This window comes from Chinchilla lanigera, unplaced genomic scaffold (genome assembly GCF_000276665.1).
Source record: "Chinchilla lanigera isolate Chin_1 unplaced genomic scaffold, ChiLan1.0 scaffold00001, whole genome shotgun sequence".
Taxonomy (NCBI): Eukaryota; Metazoa; Chordata; class Mammalia; order Rodentia; family Chinchillidae; genus Chinchilla; species Chinchilla lanigera.
In genome coordinates, this window is record NW_004955402.1 from 5244732 (window position 1) to 5270777 (window position 26046).

The 26046-nt window shown below is 43.4% G+C and overlaps 1 protein-coding gene across 1 annotated transcript in view; it reads left to right on the forward strand.

The window, feature by feature from the left end:
• Positions 1–4114, forward strand: part of Tmem200c (transmembrane protein 200C) — a 13465-nt gene extending 9351 nt beyond the window's left edge. Inside the window, exon 5 of the mRNA XM_005373144.1 lies at positions 9–4114. Coding sequence (XP_005373201.1) covers positions 9–509 — 501 coding nt within the window. The 3' untranslated portion in view covers positions 510–4114. The remainder of the gene's footprint in view (positions 1–8) is intronic.
• The last annotated feature ends 21932 nt before the right edge of the window (positions 4115–26046 follow it).

The window sequence follows — 26046 nt, forward strand, 5'->3', positions numbered from 1 at the left end:
GGGCGCAGGGCGGCCGCCTGCCCAGGACCGGCAGGTACGCGGCCCTGCGGCGCTGCAGCACGAGCGGGCTCCCAGACTACCGCGCCCCGCCGTCGCCGGAGCCGCCACCCTCCCCGAGGGTCCCAGACCTGGGCTCTACCCATCCGGACTCGGCCGCTTCCCCCTCGCCTCCCCTGCGCCTGGAGGAATCGCCCTGCGCCAGCAGGCGGGACTCGCAGAGCTCGCAGTCCGACGATGCGTCCAGCAGCAGCAATAAGGGCTACACCCCGCTGCAGGAGGCCGGCACCTCCCTGGAGTCGGTGGTGGACTCAGTGGCCGGTAATAGGCAAGACTGCTTGGCCGCCTCCGAGATGGGGGCCGAGGGTCCCAGCCAAGAGCCACCCGAGGCCGAACCACCCCAGCCGGTGCAGAGGCAGTTTACAAACAAGGAGAAACTTTTCATGATTTCCCGGTCTCGTGCCGCAGGGGTAGAAGCAGAAGAGGAGGACGAGGAGAGCACTGGCGACTAGGGAGATGGTAGCCAGAGGGAGGGAGAGCGAGGGCTGGGAGAATCGCCCAATTCAATCACTGCTTTAGCAGCCCCTGAACTCTCTCGCGGACTGATCCGAGGAAGTCATTTCATATCCAAAGAGCTGCAGAATGTTATCCTTGAGTTGTGTTTGCAAGATTCCTGTAGATAACTCCAAGCAAACGTTTTTTTTTTCCTTTTTTAAAGCAATCTAGTCTTTTTATGTCCGATGGTGATTGTATGGTCCATGAAAACCAAATGTATTAACAAGGTCAGCAATCTAGTTAGATAAAAATCTTAATTTTCCTAGGATCAAAATAATATATTTTTGACAGTAACTGTGCACTTACTTTACCGGAATCTTTTTTGGAGATACCTAAATTTCCTTACCCCTATATTCTGCCTGTAGTTTCCTCTGTAGCTGCTTGTGAATGACAAGCTTTTATTCTCCCTCCCTTTGCGGAGCGTAGAAGTCCAGTTCTCTCTGAATTGATCTCTCTAAATGAAGTCAAAGCCAAACGCATGAGTCATTGCGGGAAGAGTGCGCCCCTTGCCCTGCCGCACTCTGCTCATGCACTCACTGTCCAAGGGGCTCTTTACTTTTTAAAAGGGTATTTGCATTTTACTACTAGGGTCTGGTGTCCAGACTGGTCGGCACTAGGAGCTAGCTGGATTGTTACATCCCCGAGCTCATCACATGAACCACACCATGCTTTCCTGAGTATTATCACACCTGTACTGAAAATAGCGTTAATATTTAAAATTCTTTTAATAAAAGAAGTTTCCAAACAATTAAACATAACTTTGCTTCATTTTGCCTGGGAGCTAACATGTCTAAAGCATCGTAAACGTTTAACAGTCTATCTGGTAAATCTAAAATATTTTGCTGTGGCATTACTGTTATGACTGCAGTTATCTTCTCCCAGAATATGAGTACATCAATTTCCAATATATTTTTAACTTAAAAGCATAGAGGAAGTAGTACTGCACATTTGGGAGTTTCTTGTTCAAGTAGAAGGCTGTTTGAAATAGCACATTTCTATAATATTTCTAGTCAACCTCAAAACATTGACTTATGGAGCATGAGGCCCAATATTCTTTCCTCAAATTCTTGGGTTTCACCCTCTGATTTTGATCTAAATTTATGGTCTTAAATCCATAGGCAAAAAGGTGGTGTTTCAGTACTTAGGCAGATTGTTTATACTTGATGCTTTTAAAAGTCAATCTGTTGATTTGTAAGAACAGGCAACAAAAAATTAACTTAAATCCTGGTATCTCTCCTTTCCGTATGCCCTGAGAATCTTGGGAACTGTGTTGCCCTCTTTTGGCCATTTGGATGCAAGTCCAGGAAGACAGACTGATTTGGCAGGATGTTGGAGAAGGAATTCTGAAGGGAAACCAGTGAAAAATGCAGTCGTAGTGGAGCAGCTGGTCCTACAGACTACAGATCCAGAACTAAGAGTAGACCCCAGCTCTGGGTGTTTGCTAGCGGTGAAGGCCTGAGTCTGTCACCAATGCGGGGTTCCAGCCATCTGATCTATGAAATGAAAAGATCAAAGCACGCCTCGAAGACAGCAAGGGCACTAGAACAGGGGCGGATGGAAGGGGTCAGATGTGCAGAGCCCAGGTCAGTGCTGAGCAGAGGCTGTGCTCTGCAAGAGGTGGCTGCGATCACGATGATTACCATGGCGCCGTGCTTGCTGTGGAAGAATTGGCCTTCCCTGGACTCCATTTGGCTGAAATGTGGAATATCCGCTCATTATCTGGTTAACCTTAGATAAATCACTTAATCCTTCTGGGCCTCTGGTGCATGATGTAATCTCTGTGATCTCCTTCAGCTCTGAAAGCTTTACTGAAGTTCAGGGTACTGGTTTTAGCCTGTAGACAATCAATCATATCCTATTTGCACACAGTTTAGTGAAGAGTGAATATACCTCATCAATTTCCATGAGTGTACCATGCTGTATTAAATTTTTTAAAGGCTTAATTTTTTTTTCTTCCCAGATTGGATCTGCATTAAGCTAATAACTCATTTTACAGCTCTCACTTAATTTGTTGAGCTCTTCTATGGAGCAGAAGTAGGTTTATACTAACAAGACTGACAAAAAGGACCTCCAGGTAGTATTAAATTTCAACAGTCTCAAGTGCATTTTCAGACTTCCAAGGAGCAACAATAACCCCACAACAACAGAAGTCAAATTTCCCTGTGTTTTCCCCTCCATTGTCCTGCATAGCAGGTAATTTATACACTGAGAGAATATGTTATGTGAAAGGAAAACTGGGTCCTGGTGTGGCACAATGCTGCTTCCACTCCTCAGAAAATGCACTGGAATGACACTGGCAAATAACCGGGCCGCTGTCTCTTCCCTTAACTAAAGAGAGGTGGTCAGAATAGTATCTCACAAACTTTCAAAAATTCAGTCTAAACAACGGTCTAATATTTAATGATACTGACTGCCTAATGCTATGAATCAGATTAAATACATAAATTCTTCTGGCTCTTGCTGATCTCATCCATAGGCTCCCAAAACTGAATAACTGCAGCAAACTTAGTTTACCATCAAGTTATAGCTATCTTAGTCCCTGAGCAGTTTAACCAGATTTTCTCTCTTTTTTTTTTTTTTGCCCCAAAGATAAAAAAGGTAAACTCAGTTTTGCAAGTCTTTTTAGAAGTCTGGGATTTCCTTACACTTCAGGAAGAATCTTCCACAGTTCTGACTATAGGAACTCACAGTCTTAGCTTTCACAGGAGCAGAGATTTATGCAATAATAATGTTAAGTTTTACTCACTGTTTATTGTGGGCCATGCGCTGTTCTACCAGGTTTACATGCATTACTTGTTTCTCAGTACTTCTATTGAAGGAAGTTCATTATTGTTCCCATTCTATGAAAAAGACACTGAAGTCAGAGAGATGAAACAGTTACCTAGGATGACTCTGCTGGTAAATGACAGAGATAGGATTTTCAGTTTTTGAGGTTATGTGGTCTCCTACTAACAGATGTTGGACACATAATGTTCACATTTCCAGAGATCACTGAAATACCATCTCCTAATCTTCCTGCTAGATCCCTTGTCAGAACCATTCTTAGTGCTGTACAGAGAAATATTAGAATTTGCAGTCAGGTAAAAAGCTGGAGTTTGTACTGTAGTCTTTGGACTGGCATACACAAATTTTCTTTTCTCTAAGTGACTTGGCAGGATTTTTTGTGCCCAGTCAATAGGAACCTTTGAAGCCATGGAATCCCTATTTGTGCTTGTAAAGGAGGTTGCTGAGATTGAGGAAGAGAGAGCAACTTGTTCAGAGGCAAACAGCAGTGGCAGGACTGTTACACTGAAATAATTGCAATAACTGGCAAGAGATTTTTACCCCTGAGCTTCTATCATGTACTAGCTGGGTGGCCATGGGCCATCTACTTAGTCTCTCTCTGTGTCTCAATGTTCCTTCCATGCAACAGGAGTAATGATGGTTCCTAAGCTACAGGGTTGGAATGAAGAGTGAAGGAATTAATGTTTGTGTAACGTGCTTGTCACAGGCATGGCTCAAATGGTGTTATTCAAGTTGCGTCAGTTTTATTTCAAGTAGAATAAACTGCTGTATAGAATTATTTCATATGGCCTTCCTTTTTGTGAACAGAGCAATTTTACCTTTAAAAATATAATCTGTAAGGCAATACCTAAAGTGTGACATTGAGGACTTACACAACACTGGATTTGAGTTCTACATCTATTAAATGGAAATGATAAATAGCACTTGACTCATAGAATTAAGTATTCAAATGAGGGCCAAGTAAGCTAATGTCCACCAAGGACTTGAAAACAATTTCTGGCAGCCAAAATATTCAGTAAATATTTAGCTCTATTATTGAGGTAAATTTAGAGAAGTAATTAGTAGGATAAATTTACCACTCAGTTATGAGGGACAACCACACATGTACTGTACTGAAAAGTCTTAATAACTTTGGTATATCAGGGAAAAAGACCATAGTAGCCAAGGACTTGTGCTGCTGTGAGGTCCCCCTGGAAGAACATGGAACTAGGACTAGATGTGTCCTGTGTGAGTGCATTGTGGTGATGTTGTGTAGCTGTAATGGGGGACCAAAGGGGCTCACCGAACTGGGCCATGGTGACCCCATTTCCATTTAATGAAGCTGGTCATGTGAGAAGGACCAGCAAGCTCTGAGATCCCAGTCCCTGTCAGAATGTCCCAAAGCAAAGACGGGAGATCTATTGAGTTACTTAAGTTCTTTGGGCAAAAGTGTTCTGTAGTCTTCTTGTTCGTCGTTTTGAGTTTCTCAAAGATATACTTTTGAAATTTTATGTTATTTTATTTTTTGGAGCTGGATATCTTAAAAAGAACTCTCTAATGCCATAAGATTAGTACAAACTAAAGATATGATTTGTGTTTTGAAAAGAATAGTATTTTTACCAAGATATACAAATACATTTTAGTCATGTAATTTATAAAGATGATCTTGTGTTAAGGATTGTGAGGTGGACACTTTCTATTCATAACAAATAAAGAATAGGAATAATAATTATGGATTTTGTTTCTGAAAGTCATGGAGTAATTTTTTCATTTTAATTCTGTTGGGGGATGGTTAAATCATTGTGTGAATACAGTGGTACCTCGGTTCACAAACTCAATTCTCTCCAAGATTTTGGTCAGAAACCAAACGGGATGAGGACAGAATCAGATGACTCCATAAGGGCAACATTGAACCTAACCATTGAACTTGATTTGGTTCCCATTCAATTCTGTGCAACCAGAAGCACAGGAAGAATCAAATTCCTGAACCAAGCCACCACTGTATTTGAATGTTTAGATTAAACTTTTAAATGACTAACTCTGAAAATGATTCTAACACTTTTTTTTCCTTTCCAGGGAAATCATCTTTGAGGGCTTTTTTCTTCAAAAAGGAATGAGTTTCTTTAAGTGGAGATGGAATTCTTTTTCTGTTAAGCCACCATAAGGTGGGGAGTCTAGCTTTAGTCAGACGCCGACTTGCTCCTCTCCAAAGACTGTTCTCCTGGCTTTCTGTGGCATCTGTCCACCTATGGTGTTGGGAAAGTGCTGGGCTAGAGTTGAGGCCGCCTGGCTTGAGCCCCAGTAAGAGGGATCAGTCTGGCTTCATCCCATAGCCACGGTCCTTTAGGGATTTTACCATCGGAAATTATTTAACTATATTGCTATTCCACCTCACTTGGGGTCCCGCCCTTCCCCTTCTATGTCGACTAAGATGTGGGCCTGCATGACAACCGGGACCCTTGCTGATGACTACAGCAACATACTGTGGTCAAAAGACTAAACAGCCTTCTGCAGATGAGCCAGAAGTATCAGAAAGCATGCTCCTGCCTCTACTGACCTGTGATTCTGTTTCCACACCTTGACCACCCCTGTGAGGGCAAGAAGGCTGGGTCACCACCCCGGCAAGAAACCAGGGGGCCAGTCTGGAACAGGAAATCCTGGGGGAAGACAAGAACTATAAAGTCAGGCTAGAGTCTCTAGGAGTATTTCCATCTAATAGAAGAGCACTTGGGTACTCTTGTTGATGGACTATTTTGTAAGGAGACTTAAAAGGAAAAATTAACAATAGCTTTTATTCCTTAGAAAATATTCTTTTGGCACATGCATGGCTAGACATTATTTCATATATTTTTCTTTTTAAACCATGGAAAATACACTTAGTTTTAAATTTTTATTAGTACATGTTTGCCCTACATGACGATCACATTCATCGTGGGGAGTTGGTTTGTGTGCATAACGCATTCTAGTTTTCTTCATCTGCTTCAAATTGAACATAACACTACTATTGATGAGAATGCATTGACACTGGTAAATACCAAACATCTAGTAATGTTTAATATTGAAAAGAAACTATTGACAAACTGATAAACAATTGCTTTTGAATTGAGAAACTCAGATAATCCAAAGGTATTGTTTATATGTGTACCACGTTAATTGATGTGAATCAAGCCAAACACCTGTCTTGTCAGTAACCTGTGTTGTCACTTTATGCGTATAAATGCCTGATCAGTCCATGGTGCAGAGCAAGAACCTCAGAGAAGCTATTTTCGTGGTACCAGCAAGCAGCTCGGACCCAGGCGTGGCACTTCTGGTAAATGACACAAATTGTTCCAGAGCCATGCAAGGCGTACTGTGGACCGGCTATCCGGAGTCAGGCAGGCCCTGTGCTAGGTTCACAGGCGGGAGGTTTGAGGAAGCCTGCATTTCTGACCTCAGGAACTTGCAGCACAGCTGCTTTGGAGACATGCACATGAGCAATCGTTAAAATGCGACATAAGTGTGTGAAGAAAGTTGAGTGGCCTTTCAGCTGAGAAAGGGCATGTCAGACAGGCACAGCAAAGGGGGAAGAGTGCAGTGCAGCCCGGAGGGGCGGAATGAGCAACTGCGAAGATGAAACATTGTAACATGCTAGGATTTCTTTTTCTTTACAAAAATTTCAAATTATAATTATTCACTTATATTAAGTGTACAAAACAATGGTTTGCTTTATGATATTTTCATATGTCTAGCACATGCTTTGATGTGTCTACCCTCCCTCTTTCCCCCTGTTACTCCCCTTTTCCCCTCTGCTTGGTTCCCAGTCCCCTTCTTAATAGTTCCCCCTCACTTTTGTTCCCCCATACACCCCTGAGTTCACAAAAGAAAGAAAACGTGCCATACTCGTCTTTCTGAGTCTGGCTTATGGCCCCCCGCTCTGTCTGTTTTCCTGCAAATGTCATGACTTCATTCTTCTTTACGGCTGAATAATACTCCATTAACCCGTGGATGAGCACCTCAGCCAATTCCATAGCTTGGCTACGATGAACAGTGTGCCGAGACACATGGGATGCACAGCTGTCTCTGTAGTGCACTGACTTTGATTCCTTTGCTGGGTTTTCATAGAGCAACTTAGATTTGACTTCTGCCTAGTATCCCTGAAGGAACAGACGAGTGAGGAGTTTATTTTGAAACACCAAAACTATACATCTCTCTATTTATAGCTATAAATAGGCATCCTCTTTATAAGTAGTAGTAGCATATTTGAAATGAAGATGAAAATGACGAGGGCATCAAAGTGCTCTAACTACACATTCCCCCCACATTAGATTTTTCATCATTCCCCCTTTGTAGCTGACTTCTCCTACCAGGATTTTCCAGCTGAGAAGCATCAGTACATAGCACTATCAAAGCCTGTTCTCACTGGGCCTGAGATGTCTTTATGAGTAAGAATGATTTTTATTAAACTATACAGTGTTTACAATTTACCATTTAATTTAAAATTTCAAATTCTGGAAATCATTTCTCCAGTGCATGTGTGAACAGAGAAAACCAGGAGAATCTGTCACCTGGCAACGCAGTTTGTACCGTTCCCCGCAGGGTAGAAAAAACTGCTCATCCACGCAGTGCGGAGGCTGATGGCAACAGAAATTTGGGGGCCGTCTGATGAGGCTCCAGGTCATTTTGCAGACTCCAGATGTGACAATTGGATGTACTTCTACGGATTTCCACATCGACTAGAAACATCACTTATATCCGAACAAAAATAGTTTATCTTCGTTAATAACAAGCATCGTGTTCCTATTCTTCCTCACATACATGTTCACAACAAAAGGAAAAGCTATTTCAGACCAAACGTCCTCTCGCAAGTGAGTGTTCTTTGTGGACCAATACCAAAGGACTACGCCTTTTGATTTCTGAGAGCCGGTCCTTTCGGGATCGTCACCAAGAACAGACTTGGCCAGAATGGTGCAGTATGGATGCAGCTGAGTGCTTTGTTTACCCTCAAGGCTGCAAACAAAAAGATATAGGCCTTTTTTTTTTTTTTTTTTTTTTTTTTACTTTTCTATAAAAATATTCCATTAAAGTAAAAAAATGGTTTTGTAAGAAAAATCATTTGAATCCCCCATGTAACCACTTGATGCTTCAAAATCTTTTGAGTGCATAAACAGTCAAAGGAATATAAAATGTGTTCATTCCTTTTTCCTAATCCACAAGAGTGAGAATTTTACAAAAGCACTTATCATCACATATAAAATTCAATAGATATTATCAAACGGCATTTCATTGTCAAAGCCACTAACACATCTTTCATAGGGATACACTTATTGATAGGAAGTTTAAAGTTTGGGAATACTGGTAGATAAAGAGAGGTAGTTAATATAACATGGTTAATGGTTCCAGGAAGCAAATAGAATCCTTCATAAAGAGCAGGGAAATTCAAAGACCAGTTTAGTGACCTAAATGCTAATCCTTGCGCTTATGTAACCACACAGCTCAACGTGTCTGCAGCCCTACGTATGAGTTGAGTGCTCGCTTATTTAATTGTACAATTTCCTCCATTTGTACCTCTAATTTCATTTGAGCTTCATGCCTGAGCACAGTTCCTGATTTATGAATTTGTTAGAAGAAAAGGAATGTATTTATAATGGTAATAAGAATAACAGACTTATAAGAAAGCGAAAAGTAATTTGAATATACTGCTAATAATATAGTATTATTGTTCTCTCCCTAATTTATAAATATCTTCTCATGCAGAGGATAAATTGGCTGATATCTTCTCAAAACATGTGCTGCTGAAAGTTCAAACACAATTAAAGTGCATGTCCACAGCCTCCCAACTCCTCAAGCCCCATGGATGTGCAGCCCTGAAAACTTTCCTTTGTTTACACAGTATATTCTGTCTAATGCAGAGATATGGTGGTGAACACTTTCCAAGATTTTTTATTATTATTATGTGAATGAAAAGAAAATTTAACAATATTCTGACTGCCTGAAAAAGAACGCCAGCTTTGATTAAGTCAATGACAATTAAGCGTAACACTCACAAAGAAATTGAACAGGGCATCTGGTTAGCCTGTATGAATCATATTCAGTGGAAATACCAAATCATAGCTTAAAAAATAAATGAAGTGATACAAAAAGAAAAAGTTCTTATTTTGGGTATGATTAGGGCCATGAGTAAAAATAATCCAAGTTCATATGTGGCAACTTCACACGCAATATAATTTTAGAAAATTATTTAGTGATTGTGTAAATGTGACATGTTTGAAAAATGGTCATTAAACTGGGTTGTACAATGGCTGGGATGTATAATTATTTAGGCATGCTCCCACAGTCATTTGGAAGGAAATTATAAATTGCATTTGTAAAGGGCTGTTTTGAATTCTAAGCCCTGGAGCTGAGAGGCGATTACATAACTTTTCTTGTCCACCAAAAATGACTCCATCTGCAAGGTGTCGCAGTGCTGATCACACTTTCCTGCGCTCATGGACACGAGTTAGGAAGAACGACGGCGGCAGCAGCAGGGTCTGTGCCTCCGATGGTTTCCCCTTGTCCATCTTTCAGCAGCCTGACCTATGGACAAAGGCAGCAATAGGATACCGGGTTGGGGTGCAGAATGAGCAGTCCAGAAATGTGTCTTTTGCTGCCTAAGTGCTCCTTACAGTCTGAAAGGCACATGAAGGGATAAATTGTTGAGAAGATGAACCACAGTGTCCACTGGGATTTGGAATTTTTTTACCATAATGTCGAACATTTTTGAATGCCTGAGACTGATTCCCAGGTCCTAGCCTGGAGCTGTAGCTTTGGGAATTAGGCAGGTAAAATGAGAATTAGGATCCTTGATGGAAGTCCTGGTGAAGAATACCTGGGATTCTGAGTTGCAAAGATTAGGAACAGGAGAATTCGTGGCCGGTGTGTATGTCCACTTCTACATCCATGAATGAACATCAAAACACAGTGAGTCATGTTTGCAACCTGTGCCTTTATTTTGAAGTCTGTGAACAAATACTTCTGAGAATAAGTCACATCATAGTGAGAAAGCTCTTGCTTTGAGCAAATAACAAGACAGCCAAGCCTTGTTGGCTGTAATTCTTATGACATGAATGGTGACCTTAATAAAACTAACAAATTCCAAAACATACTTTCTATATCACAGAATTATGTCAGAACCCAGACTTAGAACTGAGCTTGACTGTATTTATACTACCAAAGCAGATATCCAAGTCTCCATAGCCAATTCCAGGTCAGCTTTTATATTATATTTTGCATTGCATGTCAAATGGCTTATTATTTTCACTCTACTAGAGCTAAAATCATGACCAAAAGTGAGACTTTTAGAGCTCTAGGGCTTTGTGAGACTAGAAAAAAACCCTGAACATGAATTGAATGACACAAATATTAATTTTACAGGCACTGGGATTGATTTTAAACCAAACTTGTGTAAGTGTATTCAAATAACAATAATTCATTATACAACTAAGTTGCTCAGTTTGAATATACAGGAGTTTTTTTTTTTTTTTTTACTCTAGTTAAAAAATTCAGAAATGGTCAAAATCACTTGAAAGAGTTTGAATTTGTTCTGATATCAGCTGGGCATATTCTTAAGGGAGGATTTGCTGTGAGGTTCAAGGAACTCTCTCAAACCTTAGCACCATAAACATGTACTTAAGAGGATGTCACACCCTTCAAGTGACCTAGACTTTCTCTGGCTTGGTACCCACTGAAAAGATCTACGAATTTCTCTTTGATTTTGAAAGCATCATATACTCCTTATAAGCAAAAACCTAAGGATAACACCAGAGACTTTACCATATCACACTTTATTATGCCTAGGGAGGTTCATTTCAATGAAATTGTTAGTTTTCACTTTAGTTGTGGTTATTCTTTAGACCATTATACAGGGTTCAAAACTGGATCTAACTGGCATAAATGTGGTGGGAATCTTGCCACAAACCAGGTAATTTAGGTTAAAAACAATTATGTTATACGCTCACTGAGCACCTACATCAAACTGTGTGCTAATGTATCAGGAATCTCTAAGCAGTCAGAAACCTTTTAAACTGAGGAGTATTTAAAATACATCAATATTCTACTTTCAAGCTGCACTGTGTTGTAAAATCACTTTTCCATGCTTTTACCCCTAGATGACTCAGATATCCACTTTTTGTTATGTTTAGTGTTTGCTGTGAAGTTTTAGATTTCCCTGTGTCTCACTCCCCCTGCTGCTGGTTAGGTGTATGCACGCATTGACACAGACATTCAAAGCATTGTTGCAACATATAAGGTATTTTTTCCTATAAAACAAATGCCTGCCTGTGCTGCCCTCCTCCTTCTGCCCAAATGTGATGTAGACGATGCTAAAAGTTTCTGTCACCAGTTTTCATCGATAGCCTGAGCGCACTCTGCGTTCTTTCATGGAGCCGGACTCGCCTCCTAGAAATGTGAACAAACGTCTGTCACAAGACTCACTGACAGTTTCTTTTAAAGAAAGAAGAAGAGCCTTGTGCCAGTCATGCTCCTGCTGCTGTTTCTTCTACTCGTTCATTTTTTAGCAAGTGCTTATCATAAACATAACTTGCAGGCCTTGGGCTTAAGAATGAAGGTATCCACAGGTTGTACTTCTTGACCTTGAAATAAACATCATACTCTAGTGGAGAACACAGATATGTCAACAGAGGCTTTTAATATACAGCATTCTGTACAGAGAGCATCGTTGTTAAAGACACAGCTTTTCAACTTTGAGCTAGCCTTTAAATTCGTAGCTGCAAAGTAGGCTGCGAAGTGTACCTACCTCAGAAAGTTTTTTTGTTTTTTGAGGACTAAATGGTAAAACCCATATGAGGCCCTGTGTCTGGCATACAGTAGGTACTCAATAAATGTCACCTGTTACTGTTATCACCAATACCAGCATTACAATCGTCAGCAATTATCCAGGGGTCCTGGGGTAAATATTCATCGCTCCATCATGCACCACTCAGACATTCCTTCACCTGGCTTAGTACAGGCTTCTGAATTACTCAAGCTCTCTCTGAGAGCAGATGTCTGGGACTCACACAGACGTGGTTCCTTGAATGGTTGTAGGAGGAACTGCGGGAGCGAAGGTCCAGGAAGGTATTCAGAGTCCCAGAGGCGGGGGTCTTCAACCTGAGAAACGAAGCATCTGCAGGTGTAAAAATGGTATGGTCTACGGAAGCCCCCCAGGGAAGCTGCGGGAAGCTGGATCCTAGGCAGGGCCATCTTTGTGGTTCATTGCCAAGTATCCAGTGCTAGGCATGGGCAGCTCTTGGTACAAGTGGCCATAAAGAAAGGCTAGACCTACAAAGGCAGAGGACAAGGACAAGTCAATCCCACCAGTATATCACCATCTGCTGAATCCTCACCTAACTCAAGGACCTCCCAAGGTGACTACTGCCACTTTGCTGCTACCTTCTGCACAAGGAACTTTTAGCTAATCCAGCTCAGAATTATCCAGGGCAACAGATTTCAGGAAGATAGGTCCAGTTTAACCAAGTCAAGATAGTTTAAAAAAAAAAAAAACACCACAGTCCACCTGTCATCAAGGTGTAACACCTCTGTGACCATGTTTGATTTCCAAATCAGGACATAGAAGCATTAAGTTTCTGTCTCTTATACACCTGAAAACATACCAGCACCATCTACAAAAAAGGCTACATCTTCAGTGTGTTCTACCTTGAGTCACCTGCGTTCCTCTTGTGGCTGAATCACACTCAACCCTCTGCTACCTTGTAGCCTAAATATTGACATATACTAGACTGAATGATTATCCCAGTGACAAATTAGATGGTAGAAGAGCTGGAGTGGAAAAGAGAAAGACACTTCCTGTTTCGTGTTCCCTTCACCTTCAGCACATTGGCTGATGGTGATGCTTCTTCTGTTGGGTGACCCAAACCCTCATTCTTGAGAGGTGCATTCCAGGAGACAGCCTGCCTGTATTAGGTGGTTGGACTTTTTTATTACAGGATGTGGATGTGTTCACAGCCACCTTTGGGATCTCCTCATTCCAGATGACCCCCCCAATTGTGTAGCAGACTGACCACTTGCCAGTGACAGTGAATGACCTCAGCTCGTACACTAGCTCCATTCTTTGCCCATGGGTTCACACTGCATAAGCCAAAGAAGCCAGATGGCAGTCTCAGCTCGCAGTTCCACACCTGTTCTGTGCCTTACTGGAGGTATCCCTTCTTGGAAACTAAGATCCTTAGACAAACAGAACCCAAAGATTCTGAAAACCAGCTGCTCTGATGACTGCAACTGGTGGATTTTGTGTGCATAAACCTATTGACAAACTAGATTTGCTGTCAGATTGTTTCTCTTAGCAAAATCAAATCTATACGGAATACCATGATGGTGAGAAGGGCATTTAAAAGATGGTTTTGGCAGACGCACTTCAGACAGGAAAGGCACATCCGTCAGCAGAGTATTTGTTCCACTATGAAGAAAGCACTACCTCTGCTATGTTGGAAGTGCACCTTCAGCATAGGCTGAAGTGCAGGAATCAGTCTGCCACCACATTGGGACATACGGCTGTCTCTGCCACCATGATCACTTTATTCATGGGCCCACTGAGAAAAGAGGGGGTGGCTGGGGAACAGGGACAGCCAGGGAAAGAGGTTCTGCAAAACTGGCCATCTTCTCCCCCACTGTTAAAATCCTTTCCTGAGACTGTGCTTTATTTAGTGAGTATCAATATGAAACACACATATTTACATTCTGCGCTCATTCAAACATGGCTATCCTCATACTGTTTTCTCATGACCTTCTTTGTCATCAGTTTCCTACTTGAGTTCCTTCAATGTCTTTGTTACTTATGCTCTGAACAATTAGAGAGGCACATATATTTCTCCTTCCAGGAAAAAGCTGCAATCAGACACACTGCTCAAAAGCTGTCCACATCTGAGTGGCCTCAGTGTACTCTTCAGAGCCACCTGTAAGCCAGGCCCAAGTTGTTTCTGACTTGGTCCACTGGTCCTTGGGACATCACATAGGTGTGATGGTGTATTGCTGGCCCTGTCAGGTTAAAGCAAGTTGTTTCAGAATATGTTTGCTAATGGACATAGAGAAAAACGGGCTGTCCAACAAGCAGCTACAGGTAGACTGGATGGGAGGGGATGTGTTGACTAGCTTAAACCACTTCTTATCTTAGGATACATTACCTGTAGTTTGTTGCCTTCCAGTAGTTATCATAAACAAGAAACCCAAGTTTCTCAAGAGCAATTTGGAGAATTGTGGGAAGATATATCTCCTCTATGGAGCAATCACAACACATAAAATAAGTCAATAACACTTTGAAATGTGATAAGAATCCCTTTTAGTATTTCTTAAAATTTACAAGCTTAGATAACATGTAAGAAAGGAAGAGTAGGGTGGGTAATAATTACATAGTAAGGAAGGTGGAATGTATTTTCAGATGGAGATTACAAATTACTAGGAGAAAGTTATTTCTAGGTACCTCAATCTATTTGAATCTTTCTCCCTTTGTACCATAGTTGTACTGTTGCAAAACAAACCTAATTGTAGTAACAAGCTTTGTTACCTCGTAGCTTTTCAACTGTAAAGTATAGAAAAGAGTTCATTTAGGGTCCCCAACCTGAAGAGCTCCTGGTGTCGGATTATGTGGTGTCAACAGTAGCATTACAGAAGGAGGACCCCAAGATCTCATCAGTGGAGTTCCATGACCCCTGCAGTGTGAGGCCTGATTTGTTTATTTGTTTGTTATTAGATGTAATAGATGTTCACTCTTTCTCCCTCCCTTCAATTTCTGTTCTGTTTTGTTTTTGCTTGTTTGCTGGACTTGGCCATGTGCTTACAACCAAACAACCCTCGGCGAACGTGGGGAGGCACAGGGCACTCTTGCTGCCAGCTTTGGATGGGTGTCTGCTGCTTCCATAGACTGCCCTCCTGCCGATGCTGAAAGGGAGAAGCAGTGCAGACTGTACCAGCATGTCACACCCCACAAACACATCCTTGATAGCTTTATTCCATTTGCTTTCATAACAAAAACTCTAACTGTATAAAAACACCCCCAAGTTATAATCAGTAGTCAGTGGATACTGATACAACTCTAACTACAAAGAACACTTTGAACAATCCCTTTAATTTGACTGGAATAGGATCTGACTCATCTTGTCTCAGAGCCTTAACATAAATTCAGTATTTCTAAGTTGAGGAATAAATACCCTACATACATGAATTTAGTGATCATCATTGTTTTAAAGGTCTTGGCCATAGATCTACATTTTCCTTCCCTCCAAGATTTTTTAGTACATTTGTAAGTAAAGAAAAAGATGAATAAAATTTAAATACTGAATTATAAACAGTTCTCAGTATCCACAGGTTTCACATTTGCAAAATTTAAATAACTGTGGATCAAAAATACTTAGGAGGGGCAGACAATAGAGTTCAGCAGCACAGTGCCTGCCTGGCAAGTGTGAGGTCCTGAGTTTGATTCCCAGTTCAAAAAAAAAAATTAGAACTTGTGCCTGTCTTGAACACATACTCACTTTTTTGTGTCATTATCCTCTAAACAATACAGTATAACAATGATTTACATAGCATTTAGAGTGCACTAGGTATTATAAGTGACTCAAAGATTATGGATCATATAGAGGATGTGCATAGGTTATCTACATCCAAACACTGTGTCATTGTATGTAAGGGAATTGGGAATACTTGGATTTTGATATCCAGGGGGTCCTAAACCCTTCGCCCTTGAATACTGAGGGCTGCTACTTTGTTTACCGACCATTAACCCACAAAGGAAACTCTTGCTAAGTGGAATTTTAGAGAATTTCTTCTTATTGGATATAGCTGGCTTCCTCAGCATCTCTGTTTAAGCAAAATTTTAATCACAGTAAAGCACCCTTTTCTGATACCGTCTAAGATTCATCTCCTTCAAATAAGGTCTCATTTAAAGTAGATACAAATATCTTACAGCTTACCGTATCTGCTGTGCTGACCAAGGTTAGTTGAGGCTAGAACAAGAGAACTCTGTTTCTTTTAGTTCCCAAGATGAGTGGTTCTCAAATGATGGGCCAAAGATGCCCTGGGAATTGGGCAGATGAACTCATCTTCGGGCCCCTCCCTGAGCCCACTGAATCAGAAACTTTAGAGAGGAAGCCCAGAAATCCGGGTTTAAACAGAGCTCCTAGGTGACTCAGAGGCAAGCAAGGTCTGAGGACCACAAGCCAAGACCTGATCATTAACACTCGCCAGACATCTTTCAAATGCATTATCCTTAGATTCCAAAAAGACTCAGACAAAGAGATGCACCTGGGAGGGGAAACAGGTCAATCTGAGAGGATGCGTCCTCCGAAGGGCAGGAGGCAGCTCCGAAACAGGGAGGCAGGGATGGAGGGGGAGTTATCCTCCGAAACCCAGAGATCCAAGATGCCTTATTACCTCCCAGGGGCTTCTGCCAATCCCAGCCTTACCTGGATGTCCAGGCTGCAAAGGTGATTTTAGGATCAGGGGACCATAACACTTGCCCTCTTCCTTCTTGGTGAAGAGCTACAAAGTCATGACAGCCCCCGAGTGACCTCCCACCCACTGCTCACCATGGCCCTGAGTGTGCGGGAGTGTGCTCACCCTCCCCAGAGTGTCAGCCTAGCCTGCCACACCCAGGTGCCACGAGCCAGGCATCTCCGACAGCAGAAATTCACTTCTCACAGTTCTAGAAGCTGCAGGACCCAAGAGTCAGACGGGCTTGGTTTCTTCTGGGATCTCTCCTGTCCTTTCACAGGGAGCCATCTTTCCCTGTGTCCCCACATGGCCTTCCCTCTGTGTGTGTGTGTGTTCTGATTTCCTCCTCTAGTAAGAATGCCGGGTACATGTGGCTGGGACCCACTTTAACGGGCTCTGTTCACATTTTCTACCTCTTAGAACAGCCCAGTTTTAAACCCAGCACATTTGGAGGGACTGAGGGTTAGGATTTCAAAATATAACTTTTAGGGCAAGAACGCTTGGACCATTCCAACCCAGAAAGAAATAATTTCTCCAGGACAGCCCTCCGTGTGGTCTGCCGCTCACCCACCTTCTCACTCTGTAACCTGAGCCTTCCCCGTCCACGCACACAGAAGCAACGCTGTAGGAGTTCTCTAACTTAGAGCTGTAGAAACACACTGAAAATACTGAAAATGAGGGATTTCATCCATGGTGTGAGGATTAAGAGGAATTTTCAGTTGGCATACATACCTACATACTCATAAGAGTGTCGTGCCGTGAAGTTCCAACAGAAATACACCATAGTAAAAGTGGGTGACACTTGAAATCGTCTGTGGCTAAAAGTTTCTGGACCCTTGTTTTCATTATCCAGATATAATGTCCGGGTCTCCTGGTTTTCTGGGCCTTCCAAGAGGCTCTGCACTGACAACTGGGAGAAACAGTCTGCCCTGAGGCTCCCCTACCACTGCTCCCCTACCACCACGTGCAGAAAGGGAGTCCCGCCACATCTGCTCACCACTTGGAACTCTGTCCTCTTCAGTGGACGGAATGCAAAGCTCCTGCTGTGGGATGTGTATTACCCGGGAAGAGCACCTCTCTGTTGACTGTCTGGGTGTACTTCTACATACTTTCTTATGTTGTAGGGGTTAGAGGGAAGTATGATTGGAAAATATAGTGAATACTTAGATTTAAAATTTTATTACAGTAAAAGACACACTACCATTAATCCCCCTCAAGATACTCTCTCTCACTCTGACCACACTCTTCCCACCTCCTCACCACTTCCTGCAGCAGCTCTGGAGCCCTCCTTCATGGGGGTCTTCAGCTGTACTGTTGTGGCTGCCTCCGTGTCCTGAATGGATTCAAAACATTCCCCTCTCACGGCCGTGTTGATGCTGGGGAAGAGCCAGAAGTTTCAGTGTGCCCGATGCAGGGAATGAGGCGAATGAAGATACACTGCAATGCTTTTATGAGCTGCATCTTTCTGTTGGGTTACGCTTGGCCGACGCATTCACTGAACTGTCCATCACACCTGGTAAAGGCACTCATGAGTGAGGACATCTAGAGCTGCTGTAAAAAGTGGCAAGAATGGTGGGATGAGTGTGTTCACAGTTAGGGAGAGTATTTTGAGGGAGGTTAAAGCAATGTAGTTTTGCTGTAGTAATTTTTAAAAATTTAAACATTCACTGTGTGTGTTGATCAGCGTGTATATAGTTCATAGCTTTTGGTTGGCAGGGGACTAGCTCAGTCTTGGTAAACCCTTGAACACAGAGCCCGCGATGAGGAGATGCATGTAGATTACTCCTCATCTTCTGGCGCCACTCCCTTCCTGGCTACATGTTGCAGCCTGGCAGTCTGAATACCCTAACATGCCAGTAAAATGGCCTCAAGTTGCCAAACATTAAATTCTTAACTTTCAATCCATGCTTTATGCAACAATTAGGGCCCCTGAGTCTGCCTGGAGATCTTTAAATGTTGGTTTATTGTCAACCAACGTAGTTTTACAGGTACTAATAATTCATCAAGGATCATAAGAAATATGCTGTCCACATACTATAGGAAATAAGTGACTTTTGAAGGTCTGGTAGTAAGCCCTCCAACATCACACGCATATACTAAGATCTCATGTGGCCTCTGATTCAAGGGCTCTCCATCAGGATGAGTGACATACGGGTACAGGACACACCCTCTGAAAAGGCAAAGAGCACCACTTTACCAAGGTCAGTACTCCAAGGTGCTCAAGCCCATACAGCTCAATGTTTCACTAAAAATGAAGTTTTAAATCATACACACAAGAACTTTTGAAAACCAATGCAAATACTACACCCTAATATTGAAGAAAAATAGAAGTGAGTAAGTATCCTACTGACAGAATTGCAAGCCTAGATTTGGAGGTAATTCTGGGTACACAGACGCAGGGGAGGGAGAATCAGGAAGCGCTGATGGGGGTGGGAGAGAAAAAGAAAAGTAAAAGGACTCTGTGGATTTCAAAGGGAGGTTCCATAACTCTTTCTATAGCTGCTACATTTTCTCTGTGCTGTGATTATTTATAGACAGTCAAAAGAGTCTCTTTTTCATGTGTAGGTTCCATTTAAAATATGGCAGCAATTCCTCAGCCGAGCGAAGGCGGAGCTGAGACTGTTAGCATTGCAGATCACTCATGCAGCTGCTGCCAACTTGATGAAAAATAAACACCTGGAGCTCTTTCTTGACCAGGTAAGCTGTGAAAAGGCTCGGCCAGAGGACACCATATCTTGAAAGCCTTTGTGACGGTTCTCACTGTTGGCCTCTCGGCGTGTGTCCAGCTCCGTACGCAGAAGGTCCTACCCCAATATTAAGTTTTTTCTTTATTGAGCAGAAATATATTTTGGGTGGAATATGCATTTTCTCCCTGCGTCTCACAGTTCAGTGGTTCCTGGCAACCTCAAAGAACTGAGACAACAGAATGGGATGCTTTCCGAGCATAAAGATGCCGGGTCCTTCAGTCTCTTTCGAGAAATAATAGTGTCAGCAACACCTCTCAGCTGAGATTATCATCACAGCCGGGCCAGCTGGGGAAGGCTGGGCTACTGCCAGCCGGGCACAGAGGCCATTTTCTAACCAGGACCACCCCGCACTGGAAGATGTGAAGATTTCCTGCTGTCTTGCAATGATTGCTGTATCTCAGGTATATGGGGGAAAAGAAAAAAGAAGTATGATAAAAATCTGAAAATTACTCATTGCTGGGAAGAGATGACTTTAAATAATAAAGACCATCCCTAGGAAATGCTACTCCCAAAGCAGCCCCCGCCCAAGCCGTGTGACTCAGCAGTTTCACCGCGTGAACAAAACCGAAATAACTCAAAACTCAGCAAAGGACGCGGTGCCTCCTCCCCTGCCTCTGCGGGCCCAACCTCCTCCCGCTCCTTCGGAGTGACCGCAGTGGCGCATCCCTCTCGCTGTGCAGATGCCGGTCTGCGGATGTAACCGTGGGAAACCGAACACAGTAAGCCAGAGGCGGCCAGTGCTGAGTGCGGCACCCGACGGCGGCCTCCACAGGGCTCTGCGGCGGGTCCTGGGAGTCCAAGCACACACTGGCAGGGGACCTGTCACTCCAACCGAATGCGCCAGCCCAGAGGGGCACCTCAATTTGTGCAAGCAGTGTTGAGTCAGGGTGGTGCTGAAGAAGTAGGGGCTGATCCAAGAACCATAGAATCCATTTTTTTAAAAAAAGAGAAGATCAACACTTGAGCCAGATTGGTGATTCTCAGCCAGGAACAACTTTGGGGTCAATGGCACATTTGCCAACATCTAGAGGCATGTTTTAGTCATCACAACTGGCTGTGTGTGTGTGTGTGTGTGTGTGTGTGAGTGTGCGTGAGTGTGCGTGCACACGCGCATGTGCGAGGCAGCAGCAGCTTGTTTGAGTCACTGGCAGCTAACTGGTGGAGCTTAAGGGTGGTGCTAGAACCCGCCACACCCAGGGCAAACTTCCCTTCCTCACCCAGAGAGAATTCCTTAGCCCAAAATGCCAGCGTGTCCAGCAGGAGCAGTGCTGGGAGAGGTTTAATTCACCCACAAATGTCCTGCAGCTTTGTGCAGCAGAGACGAGGCCCATTACTCCCCCCGTGACTCCACGGGGATCCGGTGGAGTCGTGTGCAAGGCCAGAGCTGAGGTGTCAGGGCCTTCGCTTCTGAGTGACCCCTGGGGTCGCCGCCCCAGAGCCCTCTCCCGGAAGAAGGTGAAGAGAGATCAAGCTGAGGCGCAGAAAGGCCCAGCTGTGCACCCACCGCGGCGGCCGCACCGGGAGCAGACGGAAGGCCGTCCAGTCGCGGGTCTGCGGTGTCGGGTGGTCAGCAAGGGCTCCCCAAGGGGTCATTTTGTCCTGCGCAGACCTTCCTTGCCCAAAGGTGTCCATGTCACGGCCCCTTGCGTATTCCCAGCCCGTCCCAGCGCCGACCCCGAGGTCACAGCGTGTTTGGCCCCTGCCCCTCTCCTCGCGGGCCTCTCCGGGGACCGCGCGCGGGCGCGGGAGGGGGCGAGGGTGCGGTCAGGGCGCAGAGCGGGGTCCCGGGCGCCCGAGGGCTCTGAGGTCCTTTGAGCCCTCTCAGCGTACAAACCCGCAGCAGCGTGGCTGGGCCGGGGCGCGCCAGGACAGGCTGGACGCTCCTCCCGCCGCTCCAGGGCTCGGGGTCGCTCGGTGCCCGCCCGCGCCTGGCCGCCGCCCGCGCTCGAGGTGGGCTGCGCTGCCGCGCTGTCCCGGCTCCGCGAGGCCCGCGGCTGGGCGGGGGCGCAGAGGTGCCCTGCGCTCCCTGGTGTCAACCGGGGCGCGGTGCAGACGCTCAGCGGTCCCGGGAAGATCTGATCCAGGCGCACACGGAACAAAGCAACCTGGACCCCTGCCCTCGCGGAATCGCGTGCGCGCATCGGTGTGTAAAGCGTGCTAGGGCACCTGTGCCTTTCACGAAAACGGGAGCAGAGCGTTTGTGCCGTCTGTGGACCTTCTACTTCCACCTAAGTGCGTTTTCATGCAAATGTGTTGAATTCTAAGTCATTCTCATTGCTTGTCAAATTGGATGGTACTTCACACTACGTAGTAGTAAAATATACAGATTCATTGGCACTAGTGTAAGTCGGAGTTATGTTAAGTATTTGACATGGATAATCTCATTTTGCATTCACAACAGCTTTATAAAGTATTAAAATCATTCCTATTTTATAGTTGAGGAGATTGATATTATAGAGGTTTGATGACTTCCCCAATGGTGCAGATAGAGTCAAACACAAACGTTTCACTTCGCATTGTGAGCACTATGAAGCCTGTCTCTTATTGTCATATTTGTTCTCACCTTTGTGTATCACGTCTCTCTCTCACACACACGAGCACACGCGCATACGAGTGGTCACAGGTTTGCTTCCCTACCCCTACAATAGATCTTTGAGTGGCTCCATGAGTCAAATTGTATCCATTTTAATGGTTTTGCATTTATTACCAAAATTTTCTTTAAAATACTCCATTTCACCTTCATAGAAGGCTAATGGAATGTGTGGTTTTATATTTTCACCCAACACTGTATACCACCATATTCTTCTCTGTATTAGAAATAAACTAATATAGTGAAGAATATTCTGGCATACACTACAGTGCAATTCAGTAGCATATTATATATGTGTATGTATATATAAGCTATATAGACACAGTATACACACACACACACACACACACACACACACACACTGTCAGCCCTCTGTATGTTTGGGTTCCACACTCGTGGACTGAAATACCTGCAGGTCAAAATACTTCAAAGATGCCAGTGTGATGGCGCACACCTGTAATCCCATCACTCAGGAGACCGGGACAGGATTACAAATTTGAGACCAGCCTGGGCTTCATAGCAAGTACTATAAGGTTGGCCTGGACTACACAGTGAGATCCTGCCTCAAAAGCAATTATATATATATGAAAACTTGTGTCTGTGCTCAGCATGCACAGACTGTTTCTCATTGTTTTTCTCTAAACAATGAAGTATAACAAGTACTTACATAGCATTTACATTGTGTTAGACAAAGTCATCTAGTGGTGATTTTTTTTTTTATGCCAAGAATCAAATTAGGACCTCACGCTTGCCAGGCAGGCACTGTGCCACTGAGCTGCTGAGCTATATCCCTGGCCTATCTAGTGGTGATATAAAGTATAGGTGGAATGCACATAAGTTATGCACAAATCCTTCACCATTTTCTATAAGGATTGGAGGGTTCTTGGATTTTGTTATCCGTGGGGGCTCCTGGAACGCATCCCCCGTGGACACCCTGGGATGACTGTGTGTGTACATTCTCCCATTTTAGCAAAAGCTTTTTAAAGGTTAGGTGCTTTTCAAGAGCATCAATGAGTCCTGAGACTAAATCCCAGAAAACTGCCACGCTGGGGTGAAGCAGGAGCACATTCCAGTGGGGGCAGCCCCTTCCAGCTCCCCTCGCTCCCCACTTTGGGTTATGGACCCTTTTCCAGTTCCCCTGACAAAGGGGCCTCTCGGAATTTCAAATTTTCACTCACATGTGCCAAAGGGAGTAGAAGGAAGGAAGGAAGTCGCGAAGATAAAAGCCACAGTTAATGAAATAGAAAACAGACATAAATGCGAGTGCCCATGCTGAATGTAACTCTGGGAAAAAGACGAATAACACAAGCAAGAAGGAAAAGATTAATCGGTAAGACAGAACATTAGGATGAAGGGTGACTTGCCTGTAGACATTTCAGACATTAAATAGCTAAGAATATACTATGGTCAACTTAAAATGGAAGCAATGGAACAATATATTGTTAAAAGACAACTTAGCATGCTAATGTTAGAAGAAGTAGAAAATCTGAATACTCTTATAATCATTAGCTGAATCAGTCCTCAGAAACCTCCCCCATAGAGAAAATCTCACAAAGGCCTATTTGACTTTATAAACAAATTCAAGGAACAGTTAATTCCAAACTTACACAGACTTTTCTGGGGAATAAGGATAGTAGAATAGCCTCAACACCAAAAAGCTAAACCAGAAAAAGAAAGAAAAAAGCAAGCAAAAGTCTTAAATAAAATAGCAAACTGAATGAAGCAGTACTTTAAAGAAGATAACAGACCGTGCCTGGAGGAGTTTATGTCAGGAATAAAAAGGACGAGTTCACATTCACAAAACAATTTATTAAAATCACCATGTTAACAGTTTAAAAGGGGAATCATGCCACCATCTCAACAGGTAGAAAAAGCGTTGTCAGTAAAATTCCCTTTCCATGACAAAAAGTTACTCAAGTGTTCTATAACCTAATAAAGGATTCTTTTAAAAAATCACTGTAGCGGGCGTCATTCTTAACAAGGACGTCTTGAAGATTCCTTTTAAAATCAGTGGCAAAACAAAGACTGTGACTGCCATGTTCCATGGTGTAGAGGACAGTCCCACTAATACAGGGATGTAAGCAAAAGAGTAAAAAGAAAATTGTATATGTTTGGGAAAGCAAATATGAAAGTCATTATGGATGATGGCAACGTCACAGAAAATCTAAATAATCTACAGAAGTGGTTCAAATTAATAAATTTAAAAAGAATTTCAGATACAAAATTTTTTTCTACATACAAGCAATAATCAGTTTAAAATAATAAAATAAAGTACTCTAGGCTCTTTAAAATATTCTCTTTTGGGTATTTCAGAGTTTTATTTTATGTTTAGATTTATAAAACTTACCTATACTGGTCTTCGCTAGGCTTTCTGGATCTGATATTCTCTTTCCAAATTTTATCTCCACTTGTGTTTTAGCTCTTTTGAAACCTTGAATATGTTAGATCTCCTTTATCTCATCTCAGTCTTCCTTGAGTGTGTGGTGATCACATTTACAATGCTGCGCTTGACCATGTACCCCTGAGACTTGGAGTCTTGGGCTTCCTTTCCTGCACAGAGAATGTGCCTACCAGGAACATCTAACATCTCCAGCCTGAGCTTGGTGGGTCCCGGGCTTCTGTCCAAATGGGTTCCTGTCACAGGCACCCGTCTCCTTGAAAATCTCAGCGTTCTGTGTCTGCCAGTGCCCATCCCTTCTCACCCACCATCCCAGTTTTCTTATTTGGAGTTGGAGTTTTGTTTCCTGGTTCCGGCCCTTGCTCCTCTCCCCGTTTACCTGTGAGCAGGGCTGTGCTTGTCACTTCTCCTAAGGCTGCGTTAGCTAAGTACATTAGCCGGCCCTTCCTAAGGCCCGCTCAGCCATATGTTGGATGTCTCAAGTCTAATAAGTGACAAGCATTTTTGATTCAGAAAACATAGTTTCCACCGCAGAAGGCTACCTAGAATCCAGTCTTGGAGGGCTGAGAAATTCGTAAGTAGTTACTCGGAAGAACTGACACGTATAATTGATAGCTGCTGGGCTGGGGATTTAGCTCAGCGGCAAAGCGCCTGCCTGGCAAGCGCAAGGTCGTGAGTTCAGTTCCCGGTACCGGAGGAAAAAAAAAAAAAAAGATAGCTGCTGAGTGACACTCATGTTAGGAGTCAGCATTTTCGAAGGTGGAAATTGGGCTATATCATCCAAACTTGTTTTGACACAGCTGCCATTTCAGATTCAAATAACAGAATTTGGTCCGAAAGAAGCAGCGTGCACATGGAAGTTGTTCCGGGAGGCTGCACTGAGGCTACAGGCAACACTTTCCTGGGGCAAGAGCCCTCTGCCAGCTCTCATCAGAGCATGCAGTGAGTGTGAGGAGAAAGACCTCTGGGCTCTGTGACTCTGCTCTCTCCTGCTCTCCCTCCTCCCTGACTCCTGCTGCCAGATGGCAAAGTTACACGGAGATCTTCATTTGAAATTCTAAAGGGGAACAAACCATTAAGAATAGAAAGGGTGCAGGGCTGGGAATATAGCTCAGCGGCGCAGGGCCTGCCTGGCAAATGCGAGGCCCTGAGTTCGATTCCTGGTACCAAAAAAGAAAATAGTAAAAAAAAAAAAAAAAAAGGAATAGAAAGAGTTCTTGTCCAAGAATCCAAGGTATCATGAGTTTCTAAGACAGTAAAGAATGTGTCTTTTCAATAGGTACCAAGATGGTTTTGTATCATCTTCTGCATGTTAGAATAACTTATCCATCTGATGCCCTCATAACAAGAGGTGCCCTTCTAGTTTTGGTGCTCTTAGAATGAATTATTCAACATACTCTTATTGTTCCCATGTAAGTTCTGTATAGAATGCAGAACTCATCTTCAGGCTAACAAAAAAAAAAAAGGAAAACTTAGAATTAACAACAAAAAAAAAATGCATCTGATGCTTACAGTTTTGGCCAGTGGTAAAATCACTT